The 16,719-nt window shown below is 34.6% G+C and overlaps 1 protein-coding gene across 1 annotated transcript; it reads right to left on the bottom strand.

The window, feature by feature from the left end:
* Nucleotides 1-9,069: 9,069 nt before the first annotated feature.
* Nucleotides 9,070-10,008, bottom strand: LOC125407525 (olfactory receptor 2L13-like). The gene has a single exon (XM_048445133.3). The coding sequence runs from the start codon at nt 10,006-10,008 to the stop codon at nt 9,070-9,072; it is 939 nt and encodes a 312-aa protein (XP_048301090.2).
* Between the last annotated feature and the right edge of the window lie 6,711 nt (nt 10,009-16,719).

Below are 16,719 nucleotides of genomic sequence, written 5' to 3'. Positions count from 1 at the left end.
AGACCTCTAAATAAATCACAGTGTTGGATAAATATATGTAGGCTTGGGAGAGAGAAGAAAAAGAATATAGACAGTTATAAAAAGAAGTAAATATTTTTTTTAAAAAAAGGTAAAATCTTTTAAAACACAGAGTACAGACAGTTATAGATAAAAAATAAAGATAATAAAGGAAATATTAAAATTGTAGAAAGAGTACTAAAGTAATATAAATAAGGTACATAAAGATGGAATATGTACAAAAATTCTGGATTATATATATTATTGTGTTTTCCTTGAATTTTTTGACTGTGAAAGAGTTAAGTACAGAGAGACATTCGTTGTGTGGGCAGCTAAGCTAAACCAACCTATATATTTTAAAGGTATCTTGACTGCAGAATTTGGTCTAAGGATATGTTGATTTGGAAAAGAGGTTTTGCTTTTGTTTCTGCAGAAGATGAGAAACTATGAATTTCTTCCAGACTAATGTGGTTTGATAGAAGGTAAGCCCCTGAAAGGTCATTGTGAACACCCCCAAAAATTTGCTTCACCCAACAAAAAGCAGTAAGCAATTCCATGAGAAATACACCCATATCTCCAAATATTGTTTGTAAATGTCCCTTTCCATGAAAATGGGGATATGCTACAGAGATTTGCATTGGGCTATTGATACAAATTTAAGGTCAATTTTGTTATACTATGTATATATTTATGCTCTTGATTAAGATATTGTGTTTGTGCAGCTCATTTAAAAATGTAATGTATAATTAAAAATATAAGTTAATAGATTACCATCTATAACAGTCAAATTTGTAGTCATGTTAGTTAGGTTTTCTAAACATATAGAGATATATTTCAGTTAGATAGTTATTCTTCAAATCTTTCAGAGACCTTCAGAATATGGCATTTAAATGTTTTAATGACTTAAGATTATAAATGACATGAGACACATCTGCTCCTAGCAGCACCAATTACTTCAAGAAAAAGACGGACATTGAAGAGGCTCCTTATGGAGTTAGCCCTTAACTGGACTGCTTGTTGCTATGTTGTATGAACTGGACACGTGTAGGGCACTGGTCTCCCCTTACTCCCTGGGGTGTATCTCAAGGACTATTCTGGTCAGTCAGCTAAACCTTCCTGCTAATTCCTGTGCTCACTCTGCCATAGCCTGGTGATTTAGCCGTAGGGCATTGTTCACCTTTGGTATGGTAATTTCCCACCTGCCCAGGAGAATTCCTACAGGGTGCCAAGTTCTCTCTCTGCTGCTGTCATTGCTCTCCACCACCAACCCCCTGCCTGGGAAGGAGTCCCTATGGCGCCAGGTCCCATAAGGCTGGGAGGGAATTCCTTTACTGGGGCCAGGGTATATTAGCTTTGCATTAAGCTGAATAAAGTGGCATTCGGTGATCTCTTGTCGAATGACCATGGTCTCTTGTGTCTTTTGTTCAATCTCCAGGCCTTTGCCCAAACTCGTGTAAGGTACGGAGGCATGCAACTGATACCGAGAGGGTAACATGAATTCGACTGTTACAGACATGCAGGAGTAACAAAGAGATGATTGCTGAACTTGCCTAAAGGTGAGATGGTACTTTGGGGTTCTTGCTTCATGAAAAACTGCCAGACATTCTGCAATACACAGAAGAAAGTGACTGAAAACTGCCAATATAGGTAAATTTCCAGCTTCATGTAAAAGTCTGCTGAATTCTTTGGGGTTGTGGGCTGAAGATTGGGTACCCCAACAATACAGAAGAAATTTGGGTGACTGTCCAGGCAGCAAGATGTCTCTTGTCATTTCTAGTATTTTGGAAGTTGCTTACAATGTATTTCCTATTTACTTAGGTAATATTATATTCTTCTGCAGTCTTTGATAGAGTTGAAGAGTATATAGAAATACCATAGTTTTTCTTAGTTATGATAAAAGATAAAATAGGTATAAATATTGTAACTGTAATTCTTGCTTGATAGCTGCTTTATGTAATTTTACTATGTTAAAGTTAAAACCTTCTTTTTTATTTAAACAGAAAAGGGAGGTGATATGGGATTCCCCTCTATATTCTGTGAATACCATTGGTTAATAAAGAAACTGGCTTGGCCTGATAGGGTATAATATAGCTAGGTGTTAAAACTAAACTGAATGCTTTGAGAAAGGAGGTGGAGTCAGGGAGAAGTCATGGAGCTACACCAGAGACAGACACACTAAAAATTTGCGGGTAGGCCATATCCTCATGGTGATGCACAGATTAATGAATATGGGTAAAATAAGAAGTAAGAAATACCCAATGAGAAGTTGAAACTAATGGGCCAAGCAGTAATTTAAATAATATGGTTTCTGTGCAATTATTTTGGGTCTGAGCTGCCAGGCAGTCAAGAAACAAACTAATGGCCTCCCTGCAAAAACATCTTGAAATCTGCAAAAAAAAAATGGATGCATATAAAAATCATCATATTGAGTGAGGTAATCCAGACCCAGAAAAACAAATATCATATTTATTTACTTATATGTGGCTTTTAGGATCAAAGCAAAAACAAGCAGCCTATAATTCACAATCCAAGAGATTTAAACAACAAAGAAAACTAATAGATACACGTATGGATATAATATACATGGAAAGTAGAAAAATACAAGATCTCCTGAATTAATTGGAAGGATAGGGACCATGGGAGAGAATAGAAGGGGAGTGGAGAGGAAGAGAGGGAAGCAGGGAAAAATATATGGCTGAATAAAAACAAAAAAAACTAAAAAAAGAAATCATATTGCATATTGCTCTAGATAATAGAACAACTATAAAAGTGAGAAAAAAACTTTCAAGGTCCAAATGAGGAGCAGAAGGAGGGAGAATATGAGCAAGGAAGTCAGGACTGGGAGGGGTGCGCCCACCCATGGAGACCATGGGACTGATCTAATGGGATCTCACCAAGGCCAGCTGGAATGGCACTGAACAAGCATATGTTCAAACTGGACTCTCTGAATGTGGCTGACAATGAAGGCAGACTGAGAAGCCAATGATAATGACACCGGATTTTGATTCTATTGCATGTACTGGTTTTTTGGAAGCCTAGTCTATTTGTATGCACACCTTCCTAGACCTGGATGGGGGGGGCCTTGGACTTTCTACAGGGCAGGAAACCCTGACTTCTCTTAAGACTGGAGCATGAGGGAGAGGGGGAGGAGGGGGAACGGGAGAGAAATGGGAGGATGGGAGTTGGTGGAAATTTTTAATAAATAAATAAATAAATAAGAAAAATTAAAAATAAAATTTGGATAAAAGTTGTCATTGGAAATGGTCAGGAAAAAGCTAAACAATGGGAATTAGAGTCAAGGTTCTTGTTTTGAAAAGCAAAAGGGGGATATAGATATAATAGGATAAAGGGTAGATTATTAAATCCACTCTGAAAAGAAAAAAATAGAGTAAATAAAATGGAAAGATAAAAAGGAAGATTATTGTATATATTTTTAAAAAGCAACTACTAGTTTTAAATGATTTACTTGGGCTTAGATTTTTGTATATTGTATAAATTTTGATAGTGATACAAATTTGAGAATAATTTTGTTAGAACATACTGTACATAAATTTCTACTTTTATTCAAGGTATTCTACTCATACAACTAATTTAACAATGCAATGCAAATTTCTAGTCCTTGAAAGTTATTATTACTAACTGTTTAGAATAATAAGGAAATGAAGTTTAGTAATTAGTCATCTATTACAATCAAACTGATAATTACATTAGGTATGTTTTCATGGTCAAACAGATATACATTGTAAACAGACCAATAATCTCCAAACACTCCAGAGATCCACAGACTGACATTTAAGGTGTCTTAGTAATATTGGTTGGTTTTTCTTTTTTAAGACAATGAGACTTGTCTGCTCCTGGCATCACCAATCCACTTTATAGAAGATGATGAACATTGAAACTCCACATGGAGTTTGCTTTCTTTGTGGCAAAAGTAAGTTATTTGGCAAGAAAGTGAGCTTGCCTCAACTGCTAACAGTATGCTGTTCTAATGAGACAAGCAAAAAAAAAGAGAGAGTGACCTGCTAAACCTTTCCTAGACAAGGTAGGACAGTCCTTCCAAAACCCTGTTTCTTAAAAAAAATCCGTTCAATAACCAATGTTTATAGGCCAAAAATAAATGCCCTAACTTTGCAGAGAAACTTAGAATTATTTCACAGACAGACAGCTGTTTCTGTCTTTTCTCAATTTTTTGGAAGTTGCTTGTTCACACTTCCTGTTTACTAAGTAAATATGATTTACTTCTTGAGTTTCTCAGGGAGTTGAAGTCTAGAAATTTGTAGTTATAGTTTTCCTTGATTACCAGACATAGAAAACAAGTTATGATAGAAAGTAAATTAGATACAAGACCAAGATAAGATAGATAATGGAGTTTTTCTCTGAATTTGTCAAATGCAAATGGACTAGACATTGTTGATGCATTTATTGCCTGTATATATTGTATATAGTTATTGTACTTATTGTATATAGTTTTCTTATATTAGTTATAACTTTCCTTTTTATTTTAGACAAAATGGGGGAAATATAGTGGTATATTATTTATGTTTTAATAAAGCTTACCTGAAGGTCTGTGCAAAGAAACCACATGCCAGGCAGTGGTTTCACACACCTTTAATCCCAGATGCCATATTATTTAGCCATAGAGACTGAGTGGTGGTGGTGTATGCCTTTAATCACAGCACTATAGAAGAATAAAGGATGGAAGGAGATAGGTCTCAGTATCATTATGAGAATTCCTGAAGGCAGGATCACCATTTTAGTTTATGGTAGAGGTATGAGCCAGTAAATGGCTGTTTTGCTTTTCTGATCTACAGATTGAGCCCCAATATCTGTCTCTGGGTTTTTATTATTCATGCTACAATGAGTAGTGAGGAATATACTTACATATGAGGTTAGTAACTAATGTTTATAGATTGTAGTCAGGGATTATGTTGGCTTAATAAATTAAATTAGTGATTATAGATTCTCCTCCAGTATTTTTTAATTCAATAGTATGGAATAGTTAGCTACCTTTGCAATGCTGGGCATGAGTTTCTTTTGAACAGATCTTAAATGCAATGATAGAACTGCTGGTTACAACTATGATATACATGCCACTACTGCACACTTACAATTTTCATGTCATGCTTCCATTGATGTAGTTCATAGGTGTCATAGGCAGGCCTATTGATTATCTCCCTCCTTTGGAAGCTGCAGTGGTGCCTACTGGTATCATGAAAGCTACTCCTCAAGGAAAAAATATCCAAGCCAATTACATCTCAGGCTCTCTTTTGGGAGTACATGGAGACATTAACAATATGAACTTCCCTTCCACCTCTGAAGGACAATAGAAATAAACTGTGTATTTAGGAGTTCACTGTTGGTGGGAGTATAGATTTTTTTTTAAGTTATGTCCTTATACTCTGAATTCCCTCAGTATCTGTTGTCATAGTTCTCATTTATCTTCTGATTTTACTTGTTTTATCTCTCTCTTTTACTTTGTTTAATTTTGTGTTAATCTTGTTAATGGTTTAAAATAACAAATTATTCATTTCATTGATTCTTTATAATTTTTATTTCTGGTTCATAAATTTTACCTAACCTTTAAGTCTCCTCATCTATTCCTCTTTTTTTCACCAGGTCTTCCTTAGAAATATGATACTGATCCCATTCCTTTTTATAGACTTTTATTGCTACAAATTTTCCTTTTTGGACTGCTTTAATTGCATCCCATAGATTTTGATATGTTGTTTTTCATCTTTATTCAAATTGATTTCATTAAGTTTTAAGTTTCATTCTTGATTTTTCTCTCTACCCAATCTTCATTCAGTACTGTGTACAAGTTTTTGTACTTCATTTCTATTTTTGATATCTAGGTTTGTTCTTTTATGGTCAGATAGTACATAGAATGTTATTGCAATGACTATAAAATTGCTGCATCCTGACATATTGCCAATTTTCTAGAAACTTTCATGGCTTCTGAGGAGTAAGTTTATTTTTCAATGTTTGGGTGTACTGTTCTATAAATTCTATTAGATGTATCTGATTTAAGATGTTATTCAACTCCAAAGTTTCTCTATTTGTTTTTGCTTAGATAACCTGTTTATTGATGAGAGTGAGACATTGAAATTACCCTCTATTACTGTGTTGGGGTCAACCTGTGATTTTAGATTTAATTTTGTTTCTTTTATGAACTATAGCACGCTTGTTTTTCAAGAATATATGCTTAGAATTATTATATCCTCTTGGTAGGTTTTTTCTTTAATGAGTATAAAATGTCCTTATTTATCTCTTTTGATTAATTTTGACTAAAAGTTTATTTTGTCAGATATTAGGTTAGTTATGCCTACTTATTACCTTACTCCTTTTGCTTGTATGTTGGTTTGAATGAGAATGGCCCCCATTGGCTTATATAATTGATCACTTGCTCCCTAAATGATAGAATACTTTAGAGGAGAATTGAGAAGTATTGAATTATTAGAGGTAGAGTATCATTGAGATTAGGCCTTAAAATTTCAAGAGTCCATATGAGGCCCAGTGTCTCTCTCTCTCTCTGCCTTGAAATTGTGGACCAGATGTAAACTCTCAGCTGGTGCTACAGAAACATGCCTGCTTGCCTGTTGCATGCTTCCCTCTGTAATGGTCATGAACTCACTGTCTAAAATTTAAAACAAACCATCAATTAAATAATTTTTATGAATTGCCTTAATCATGATGTCTCTTTTTGACAATAGAAAAATAACTAGTAAAGATTGAAAAACCTTGTCCTTCCTTTTACCCTGAGGTTGTGTCTATCATTGATTATGAGTTGTGTTTCTTGGAGGCAGCAAAAGGTTGGGTTTGACATTTTATTAAGTCTTTTTGTGTGTGTCTTTTTATTCATGACTTGAGTTCATTACTATGAGAATTATTAATAAATAATTAATTATTAATTTGTATAATATTGTGGTGTTATTTTCTAAAAACTTAGTTAATTATTCTAGCATTATTTATTCTTTGTGACCTCTTAAGTATGTTTAATCTTCCTTTCAGAATAAAGTACCCAGATTATGCAAATACAACATTTGTTGGGAAGGTTTTATTCTCCTACAGGTTTGACATAAGACTTGATGCACTGAATCTTATAAAGGAGAATAAAATTATTATCTAAATCATTTAGATATGGGTTTAAAACCTAATTTGTCATAGAAGCAATGGAGAAGTAGCCAGTGACCTCCTCTCTTCTCTTTTCTCTTCATCCAAGAGGCTTTATGTCTTTCTAAGTGTTTCCTTACTACTTCCCATGTCTCTCTATATGTCATTCATCTTCCAAAACATCTATCACTGATTTTGGTTCTCTAATAGTTAGCTCCACCTTCTGATTCAAGGTAAACGTTATTGACAGAATAGCACAGTAGTGTGAACAATTCTCCTGCAAAGATTACAACCTTTTGTCTAAGTAAAAGGGAAAGATTTTAACTCTAACATAGCAAATCTTTACATAATAAGAACAATTATCACGAAAGAAATGCATTAACAATGTCTAGTCTATTAGTATTTTCAAAATTTAGAGAAATACTCTATTATATATCCTATCTTAATAAGTTCAAAATTTTGTACTTGATTTAGTTTCTATCAGAAAATGTAACAGTAACTTTGTAATTTTCAAGATCATTAGAAATATGAGAAGCATAAATATTACCTGACTAAACAGGAAGTGTGAGTAAGCAAATTCCAAAGCTATAAAAGTGGCAGAAACATATGACTGTCTGCAAAGTCATTCAAAGATTCCTCTGCAACATTGGGGCATTCATCTTCAGCCTACAGGCCTAGACAATCTGAGAGGACTTGTGTGAAGCAAAAATTTTTGAAGGACTGTACTTTGTTTTTTTGCAAAGTTCAGGAGTCACCTTTGGACAATTAATTAATTGTCAATTAATTTGGACAGCACATTATCAGCAGTCAAAGCAAGGAGATTTTCTTGCCCAGTAGCTTTATTGCCACAATAAATGTAACCTCCATATGGAGGTTTTTTGATGCCCATAATCTTTTTAAAAGTATATTGGCACTGTCTGAGGTAGACATGTTTCACTGTCATAAAACACCTTCTGTTATTAAAACATTTTAAATGTCATATTCTGCCCGTCTCTGCAGTGTTCAAAGACTGTCTATTTATTTAAAATGCCTTTGTGTTTGACCGTGAAAACATGTGTAACATGATTATAAGTTTGGTTGTCAAAGATGACTGACAATTAACCTCTCTTTCTTTGTTATCCTTAATAGCTTTCAAGGGCTAGAACTTTAGGTTTTAAATGATTTGTATAAGTACAATATTTTAAACAAGAATAGAAACATGTTATAATATAACAAAAAGAACTCACCTTTGTATCAATATGCAGGATATCATAAATGAGTGTAGAAACATATCAATTATGTAACAAAAATAACCTTAAATCTGCACCAATATTCAAAAATCCATACCAATATGAAATATTTAGGACTAGTGGTTGTTTTTCTAGTTTAAAAGAAGATTCAATAATGTACAATTTTATTCTATCATTTCTATAACCCGCCTTTTTCTTTTCAAAATGAGATTCTAAAATGTAATCTCCTTTTCTTCATCACTTCCCTGTCCATGGACAATAACAGCATCTAAACAATCCCCCATATATGATGATAAACATCCATAACTCACCAAGCAACCCAAGACCAACCTCCCTACCTTTTAGAAATTTGGGTGCCATGTACTTAAAATTACTTCCTGTTGTCTCAGGGCAATGAATCATGCACCAGAGATAGATCCTGGCCCTACTGCAAGGGGCCATTCAGATAGTCTGAATTTCACCACTTATAATAGTATTTTTACAATCCTAACATAAAATATGTCATGTTATGTTAGGGTAGTAATTTGTTGTCTAATTTGTAAAGATCATTTACTATAATGCTATGAAGTGAACATGCAAATAATTATACTAGTGTATAATAATTACATACTATTTAATCTTAACTTAATCGCCAGAAAGGTTTGACATGTGTGTGGCACACATTATATTTCCAATAGATGACACTAGTCTGATATTCTTCAGGGAAACAAAAATATGAATAGAGAAGAAATGATTAATGTTTAGTTGAAAAGAATGTCCCAAAGACTCTTGTCATAGCCCCCAGGACTTCCTTATTCCTCAGGCTGTAGATGATGGGGTTCAGCATTGGGGTGAGGATAGTGTAGAAGACAGCCAGAATCTTATCATCTGTGGGAGAACGGAGACTCCTAGGTCGAAGATAAGTGTAGACAAAAGGTGCATAATAAAATGTCACCACAGTTAAGTGAGTTGAACACGTGGTGAAGGCCTTTTTCTTTCCCTCTTTTGAGCGCATATGAAAGACAGCAAAAAGAACCCGTCCATAGGAAGCTGTGATGCCAAGAAAAGGAAGTAGGAGAAAGAGGCTTGTGCTCACAAATACCATGTACTCATAAACCCAAGTGTCCATACAGGCCAGGGGCAACATGGCTGGGACATCACAGAAGAAATGGTTAATGGACCTAGAATGGCAGTAAGGAATGTGAAGGGCGTAGACTGTATGTGCTAAAGAGTTAATGGAGCCCAGTGTCCAAGATCCTATGATCATCTTCAGGCACATCATTTTGCTCATGCGAATGGGATAATGAAGAGGGTGACAGATGGCCACAAAGCGGTCATAGGCCATAGAGGCCAAGAGCAAGCCCTCACAACTTGCCATAGCAATAAAGAAAAATGCTTGAAATCCACATCCCAGGAAGGTAATGCTTTTCTGGCCAGAGAGGAAGTTGAATGCCATCTTGGGAACAGTGGTAGAAATATGAATCAGGTCCATAAGAGAGAGCTGACTGAGGAGAAAGTACATGGGGGTGTGGAGTCTGGGATCCACACGAATGAGGTGGATCATTGCTGAGTTGCCAAGCAATGCTACAGAAAACATGAAGATGATAAACAGCAAAAGTAGAAGGCCTGTTTGATTCGGTGGAAACAATCCTAACAAAGTGAAATCACTTGAGGTCTGATTCCATTTCTCCATGAAAATGTATTGCTTTCTTTTTCCTGAAAAATTAACCTGAAAGTAAAATATACTTAACATATAAAGTAGAAAATGAGAATAAAGAGGAACTAGCTTATAATAAGTGCTTGTGCTCAATTGTTTTTCCCCAAGAACCATTCTTCTGTTAAACTTTTTTTGAAATCTGAGCTGAATGTTTCTTCCCTCTTATCTCTGGCCCAGTTCTCAATTCAGAGATATCTCTACAACATTTTAAAATCAAGGTGGCATCATAAGTAAGACAGCTCTCACATTTCCTCATAGATAACTCCATGCAACATCATTATTGCTCAAGGTCATCTCTCCTTTCAAAACTAAGAAAGCCTTTGTCTTCTGCATCACTTGTTTCCTGGCCCTCTTCCTCTAAATGGTCATACTGTACACAGATCCCAGTGGTCGGTTCCTTTGTGATCTGCCTCTAAAATTCTCCAATAAGTCTTTGTCTTTCCTGAAAATAACCACCACTCACAATTCACTGTTGTAGAACTAAAAAGTTTTGTGCATGCTCAGATCTTCACTAGTCATAAGTTATATTTGTGTATTCATTTCAATAAGGGACATTTTGTTTTCTGTCAATTTTACTTATATCAGTTGAATACACAGTCACAATGAAAGTGTTTATACAACAAAATGCAATAAATGTCACACATTGCCATATATATGTATGTATATATAAGTGTGTATATATATATTTATATATAGTTATGGTTATATCTTACAATTGTAAATTTTATACAAATATGACACAATAGTAAAATTTTGCTTATATGTACTGTTTTCTCTTTTATGCAGCTCAGAACTTTGTACTTCACTGTCAGGGGTGAGAAGCCCTTAGAAACTTGTGCATGGTGAAAGAAAATGTATAGGTGTACACTGTTTATTCTGCTCACTCATATTTTTCAATTGTTATATTTCGTTTATTTATTTGTTTGCAGTTTTCAGGAGGCAGGGAGCAGGTGCATGTTTATAAACTCTAGATTCCTTTTACATTTTGTAAACAAGCATGGTAGACAAGGCTAAGAGACAGCTGGGCTGGTACTTACCTTGGACCACATGATATAGGCACTATATAGGCAAGTCTTTGTAAAGTTCCCTAAACGAAGTGATGAACAAAAAATAGGTTAGGAGGGAAACTAGAAGAGGCAAATACACGGAGATAAGTAACTGTGCAGGGCAATTGTGTGTGAAGAAGAGGACTTGGAATCTTATCTGATAAGAAGACAAAGCAAGGAGAGTAGTGTGTTCTTTGGTACATTTCTAGACCTCAAAGGATGTCATGCTCAGAAAGGAGTTACTCTGGGAACCAGGCAGAGAAGACTACTTAGATGGAATAAGAACATCTGAAAACTTATCTGAATTTAAAAACAAATCCACGCATCCAAAAAAAAAAAAAAAACTCACTGATAACTGGTGACATGAAGACAATGGGATGTCTACCTGGACATAGTGCCTCTCTAAGAATTCACTGCAGTCTACCCACTGGAACCACACTTACATACAGTAGATATTTGACATGTGTGTATATTAAAAGAGAGAAAACATTATCCTTATAGAGATTAGGTTATCATGGTCATACTGAGAAAGTTAGCAACATCAGGTTTAATATCCAGTCATTTGCAACATGGCTTGTGAATAATAAAGAATATATTATCAGCATTATCATTTACTGCCTTTAACACTGGTCTAACTATAGAGGAAGGACTATTACAGTCATCCTCTCAGGAATGTTCACTAATCATCTTTGGACACAGTCTGCAGTAATCTTACACTTCATGTTTGATTCTAGGAAAATAATGTGCAGGTGTGTGCTCTCAATAACTGCTTGTTAGCTATCCTAACCCAGATCAACTATGCTCGATCTTAGTCTATCCAAGGATCTTATACTTGTGCTTGTATTTGTGAGAAAAGGTACCTTTATGACACAGTCACTCCCTGCAGACAGTCTCTGGATCCTGAGAAATCTTCAGCTCCCCATTTTTTTCATGTCTCCTGCCAGGTATGCCAAAGATAGTCTCTCTGTGCAGTATCCTCAAATGAACAAGAGTCCCTTCTTCCACTAAAATAACAGAAAGAAACTTTCAAGAATTATCTACTAGTCTTTCTTCTTATGCATGGTGAAACCAACATAACATCATTAACTCTCCTGAAATATTTACATGTTCATTGTTTGTATAAAACATCATTTCTTACTAATTATTTTAAATGAAATGTAGAATATTTCTCACAGAGTATATTGCTGAAAGACAATGACAAATGTTTTATTTTATATGCATAACTTTGAATCACCAAGCTTGACATGCTCCCCCTTTTCCTCTAATTGATCCCTCATGTCTAAATCTACAGAGAAAAAGCCTTGGAAATTTCTCATGACTTGGCTGCTCTGAGATAGCTCAGTTCTGAACTTTAGATAAATAAACACATGACCATCACCACATCTGTAATCACAGGATGTCCAAAGACACTAAGGAGGGTTCTGCATTATTTCAGAATGTGATTTGAGAGATATAAAGGATGATACATATCCCATTATTTAGTGTTGGGCCCCACCAGGGTCCAAATTGATATATTGAAATGCTGATCTAGTCAGAAGTTGTACTCCAGTCACAGGTTGATGTAGAGGTTTTGTTGTAATGTACATTCAGACTCCAGGTCATCCATGCTGACAAATCCAAGCAGACTGAATTTCAAAACAAATGGAAGACTGTGACCTTGACCTCATTTTCAGGGTTTCTATAATCTGAGGGATGTTTCAGGAACTAGCCAAGAGGATTATGCTATTTACATGTAACATATCTATACAAAAGAAAAAATTAGGAGCCTTATAATCTCACTGTCCTACTCAATCCGCAGTGAATGGATCAATGAATATTTAGATTATGTAATATATTTATGTGTGTCCTGAGTCTCTGTATAGAAAGAGATGAGAATTTGTTATTGAATGGCATTCTACTCAACAAATATTAGTGATGGGTGTGATGGGGAGCAAATTTTACAAAGAGTTCCATCCTTTCAAAACTATTAGTGTGAAAGTCATAAATAAAAATGAATGTTTAATATTATTATTTTTTGAATAACTTCTACACATATCCATTGCATTGTCTAGAATGCTTAGGGTTTTCGCTGGGGTCATCCTTGTGAATTCCTGGAAATTTTCCTAGTGCCAGGTTTCTCACAAGCCCCATAATGGTCAGGGGAGCAGGAAGAAGGGAAGAAATGAAAACTGGGACTGGTATGGAAATTTAGAAAAGATGGCTGAAAAAAAAATAATTAAATAAATAAATAAATTTTAAAAATTACAAAAAATGACACATTAGTCTTGTCTAGATTGCTCTGCTAATCTGGAAATTAACTGCTGATTCTGTCAATGTAACTGGGACAGGAGTTAATTTATGACTTCTTTTGTGCCATAACTATGCAACTTCACGTAACATGTAATTTTGGTTAACTTGAATGCATTTCCCTGAACTGTTAGTCATTCATATTTAGCTCAGAATAAACTATTTTCTTCAAAAAAATAAAATGCTTAATAACAGGTAGGGGGAAACAAGACACCCCCCCACAGAGATAGAATGCATAATGCCTTATTAACCTTGAATATTCTTAATACTAATGAGAAAGGAACAACAACAGTGGAGACATTGGACAATAGAAAAAACTTCTGAGTTAAATTAGCCTGGGTATTTCAATGATGTGTTGACTTCAGAACGAAAACCAGGATATTTGCTATGTTGGTAAAGAGGTTTTGCTTTTGTTTCCACAGGAGAAGAACAGCTATGGACATTATCAAAATTAATTAAGATTCAATTCAAACAAGAGATGCCTCTTACTATGGAGAAATGATAGCTTATCAACCAATATAACAATTCTACTAGGTTGTAATGAAAACTCACAAGGGTCTAGGCGGGATTCTGATTTTTGTCTCTACAGGAAGAGAGAGAGAAATAACTTAAAGAAATAGCAGACCTTGAACATGCATACATCTAAAAAGAAAGTAAAACCATACAGAAGAAAAGCTACCAAAGAAAAATCTGATCTATGGTACCAATATTCTCTGCAGTATAAAATCTCGCTGTCTAAACATCTATACTCTTTATCTCTTTACCTCTCAGAAAATGTGTAATCCTGACACAATTAAAAAAATCAAAGACAGCTTTGGAGTTGGAGCACGTTTCTCTCTCTAAATCTAAGGATGTTGTTAATAGAAAAATTCATGCTTTCTGTCTCATAGCAGAGTAGCCACCAGGTATAAAAGAGAAGAAAACCAAAATTCTAAGGACTATTGTTGTCTTCTTATCAGTAGGTGGAACTTTCAACATATTAGGACAAAAAAGCAAATTGTAATACATGCACAAAACGTGAAATAACATCTTGCATCCTATATGATTATGAATTAAAGCTGGAAAACATCAACAAAAGACACACAAACAAGTGTAAGCTAAACAACTCACTACAAAGTGAATATTGGGTATTAATAGTAACTAAGAAATAATTTTTAAATATTTGTTTAAACTTTCAATCACTATAGATGGAGAAAACAAGCTATTACATTACAAAACCAGATTTAAACATACCTATCCACATATCCTGCCTTTCAGAGAGTACTAGAATGAAAACCCCAAACAAATAAAGTTAATGGTACCTACAGAAAGACAAGGAACAGATAACCACACACAGCAAACCCCAAAGAAGGGAAACACACAAACACTCCCACTGAAAAATAGCAGGAATTAACAATCACTGGTCATTAATATCTCTTAATATCATTGGACTCTATTCACTTATAAATGACACAAGCTACAAGCCAAATGGTGGTAGCATACACCTTTAATTCCAGTACTCAGGATCTCTAACAGATGGATCTCTGTGAGTTCAAGGGCAGCCTGGTCTACAAGAACTAGTTCCAGGGCAAGCTACAATGATACAGAGAAACACTGAGGTCTCAAAAAAGAGATACAGGCTTATAGAATAGATACAAAAATAGGACTCATTCTTTTGCTGCATACAAGAAACATACCTCCCTCAAAGATAGACATTAGCTCAGAGTGAAGGGTTGGGAGACGATTTTCCAATCAAATGTACCTAAGAAGCAAGTGGTTGTAGCTATCCTAATATCTAACAAAATTAACTTCAAATGAAAATCAAATGAGATGGAGAAGGACACTTCAGAGTCATAACAGTAAAAAAATCTATCAAGAGGAAGTTTCAATTCCTGAACATCTATGCCACAAATACAAGAACAACAACATATTTTAAAGAAACATTACTAAAGCTTAAATCACATATCAAATACCACACACCAATGGTAAAAGACTTCAAAATCCCACTCTCACCCATGGACAGGTCTGCCTGACAGAAACATAACATGGAAATAAGAGAACTAACAGATGTCATGACTCAAATGAACTTAACAGATATCTATAGAATATTTCTCCCAAATCCAAAAGAATATGCGTACTTCTCAGCACTTCATAGAACCTTCTCTAAAATTGACCACATACTTGGTAACAAAACAAACCTCAACAAATACAAAAAAAATTGGAATAACCCCCTATAGCTTATTGGATCACAATGACTTAAAGTTAGAATTCAGCAGCAACACAAATTGCAGAAAGCCTACAGACTCAAGGAAATTGAACAGTGCTCCAGTCAAATAACCCCTTGCTCAAGGAAGAAATAAAGAAAGAAATTAAAACATTCCTAAAATTCAACAAAAATGAATGCATAACATACCCAAAACTATAGGAAACTACGAAAATAGTGCTAAGAGGAAAGTTCATAGCACTAAGTACCTATATAAAGAAATTAGAGAAATCTCACACTAGTGACTTAACAGCACACCTGAACGCTCTAGAACAAAAAGAAGCAAACTCACCCAGGAGTAGTGGATCACAAGAAATAATCAAATTGAGGGCAGAAGTAAAAAATTATCTGGAATCCTATTTTGCCACATCATGATTACAATTAATAATCAATTTGTTATTTGTATGAAAGAAGAGAATTGAAGAACTGACACTGTATACACTCACAAAATGAAGTATCAAAGAAGGTATGTCAATTAGCTTCATTGTTGTAATCACAAAGTTTTTATATATAAAAAATCACATAACATCAGATTGTACTTGCTAACTTACTAATTTTATGTGTTAATTCTGTAACAGTAAAGCTGGAGAAATAAATGAATGTGTAACAGTGTAGAGAATCTCCAAATCAAACAGGACATTCTTTCATCAACTTACATAAAATGACTCAAGCAAAGTATTCTTACAAAACATACCAGTGTCACATGAGTGAAATTTTAATGTTTCTAAATGCTGCTGCTCTGAAGATTTATAAATTCAAAGGTAAATTGCTTTGAGTGAGGAGATTTATACATGAATACTTGCTTCTGAAACAATTTTGAGGAGGCTGAATACAACTTGAATTTAATTTAGAATGTCAGAGAACTTGAATTGAGAAAACTATGATGTTTATTCTTCAAAGCAAATGGAATGAACGACCTGTCACACAGCACAGGGGAAGTGGCATTTCCAGGCATATGATATTATTGAAGAGTGATAGCGATAGAAGAGATGTTTCCGTCCAGAAAATATAATCTCTTTCTGAAAGAGAACTTTACAGATTGCTATTTTGAAGCAACAAAATTGAATGTTTGGAAGCTATAGCTTCCTGGATTGCTCAAACTATAACAAAAGA

This window comes from Myodes glareolus, chromosome 2, assembly GCF_982192425.1.
Source record: "Myodes glareolus chromosome 2, mMyoGla1.1, whole genome shotgun sequence".
Classification (NCBI taxonomy): domain Eukaryota; kingdom Metazoa; phylum Chordata; class Mammalia; order Rodentia; family Cricetidae; genus Myodes; species Myodes glareolus.
This window is presented reverse-complemented; position numbering and strand designations above follow the sequence as displayed.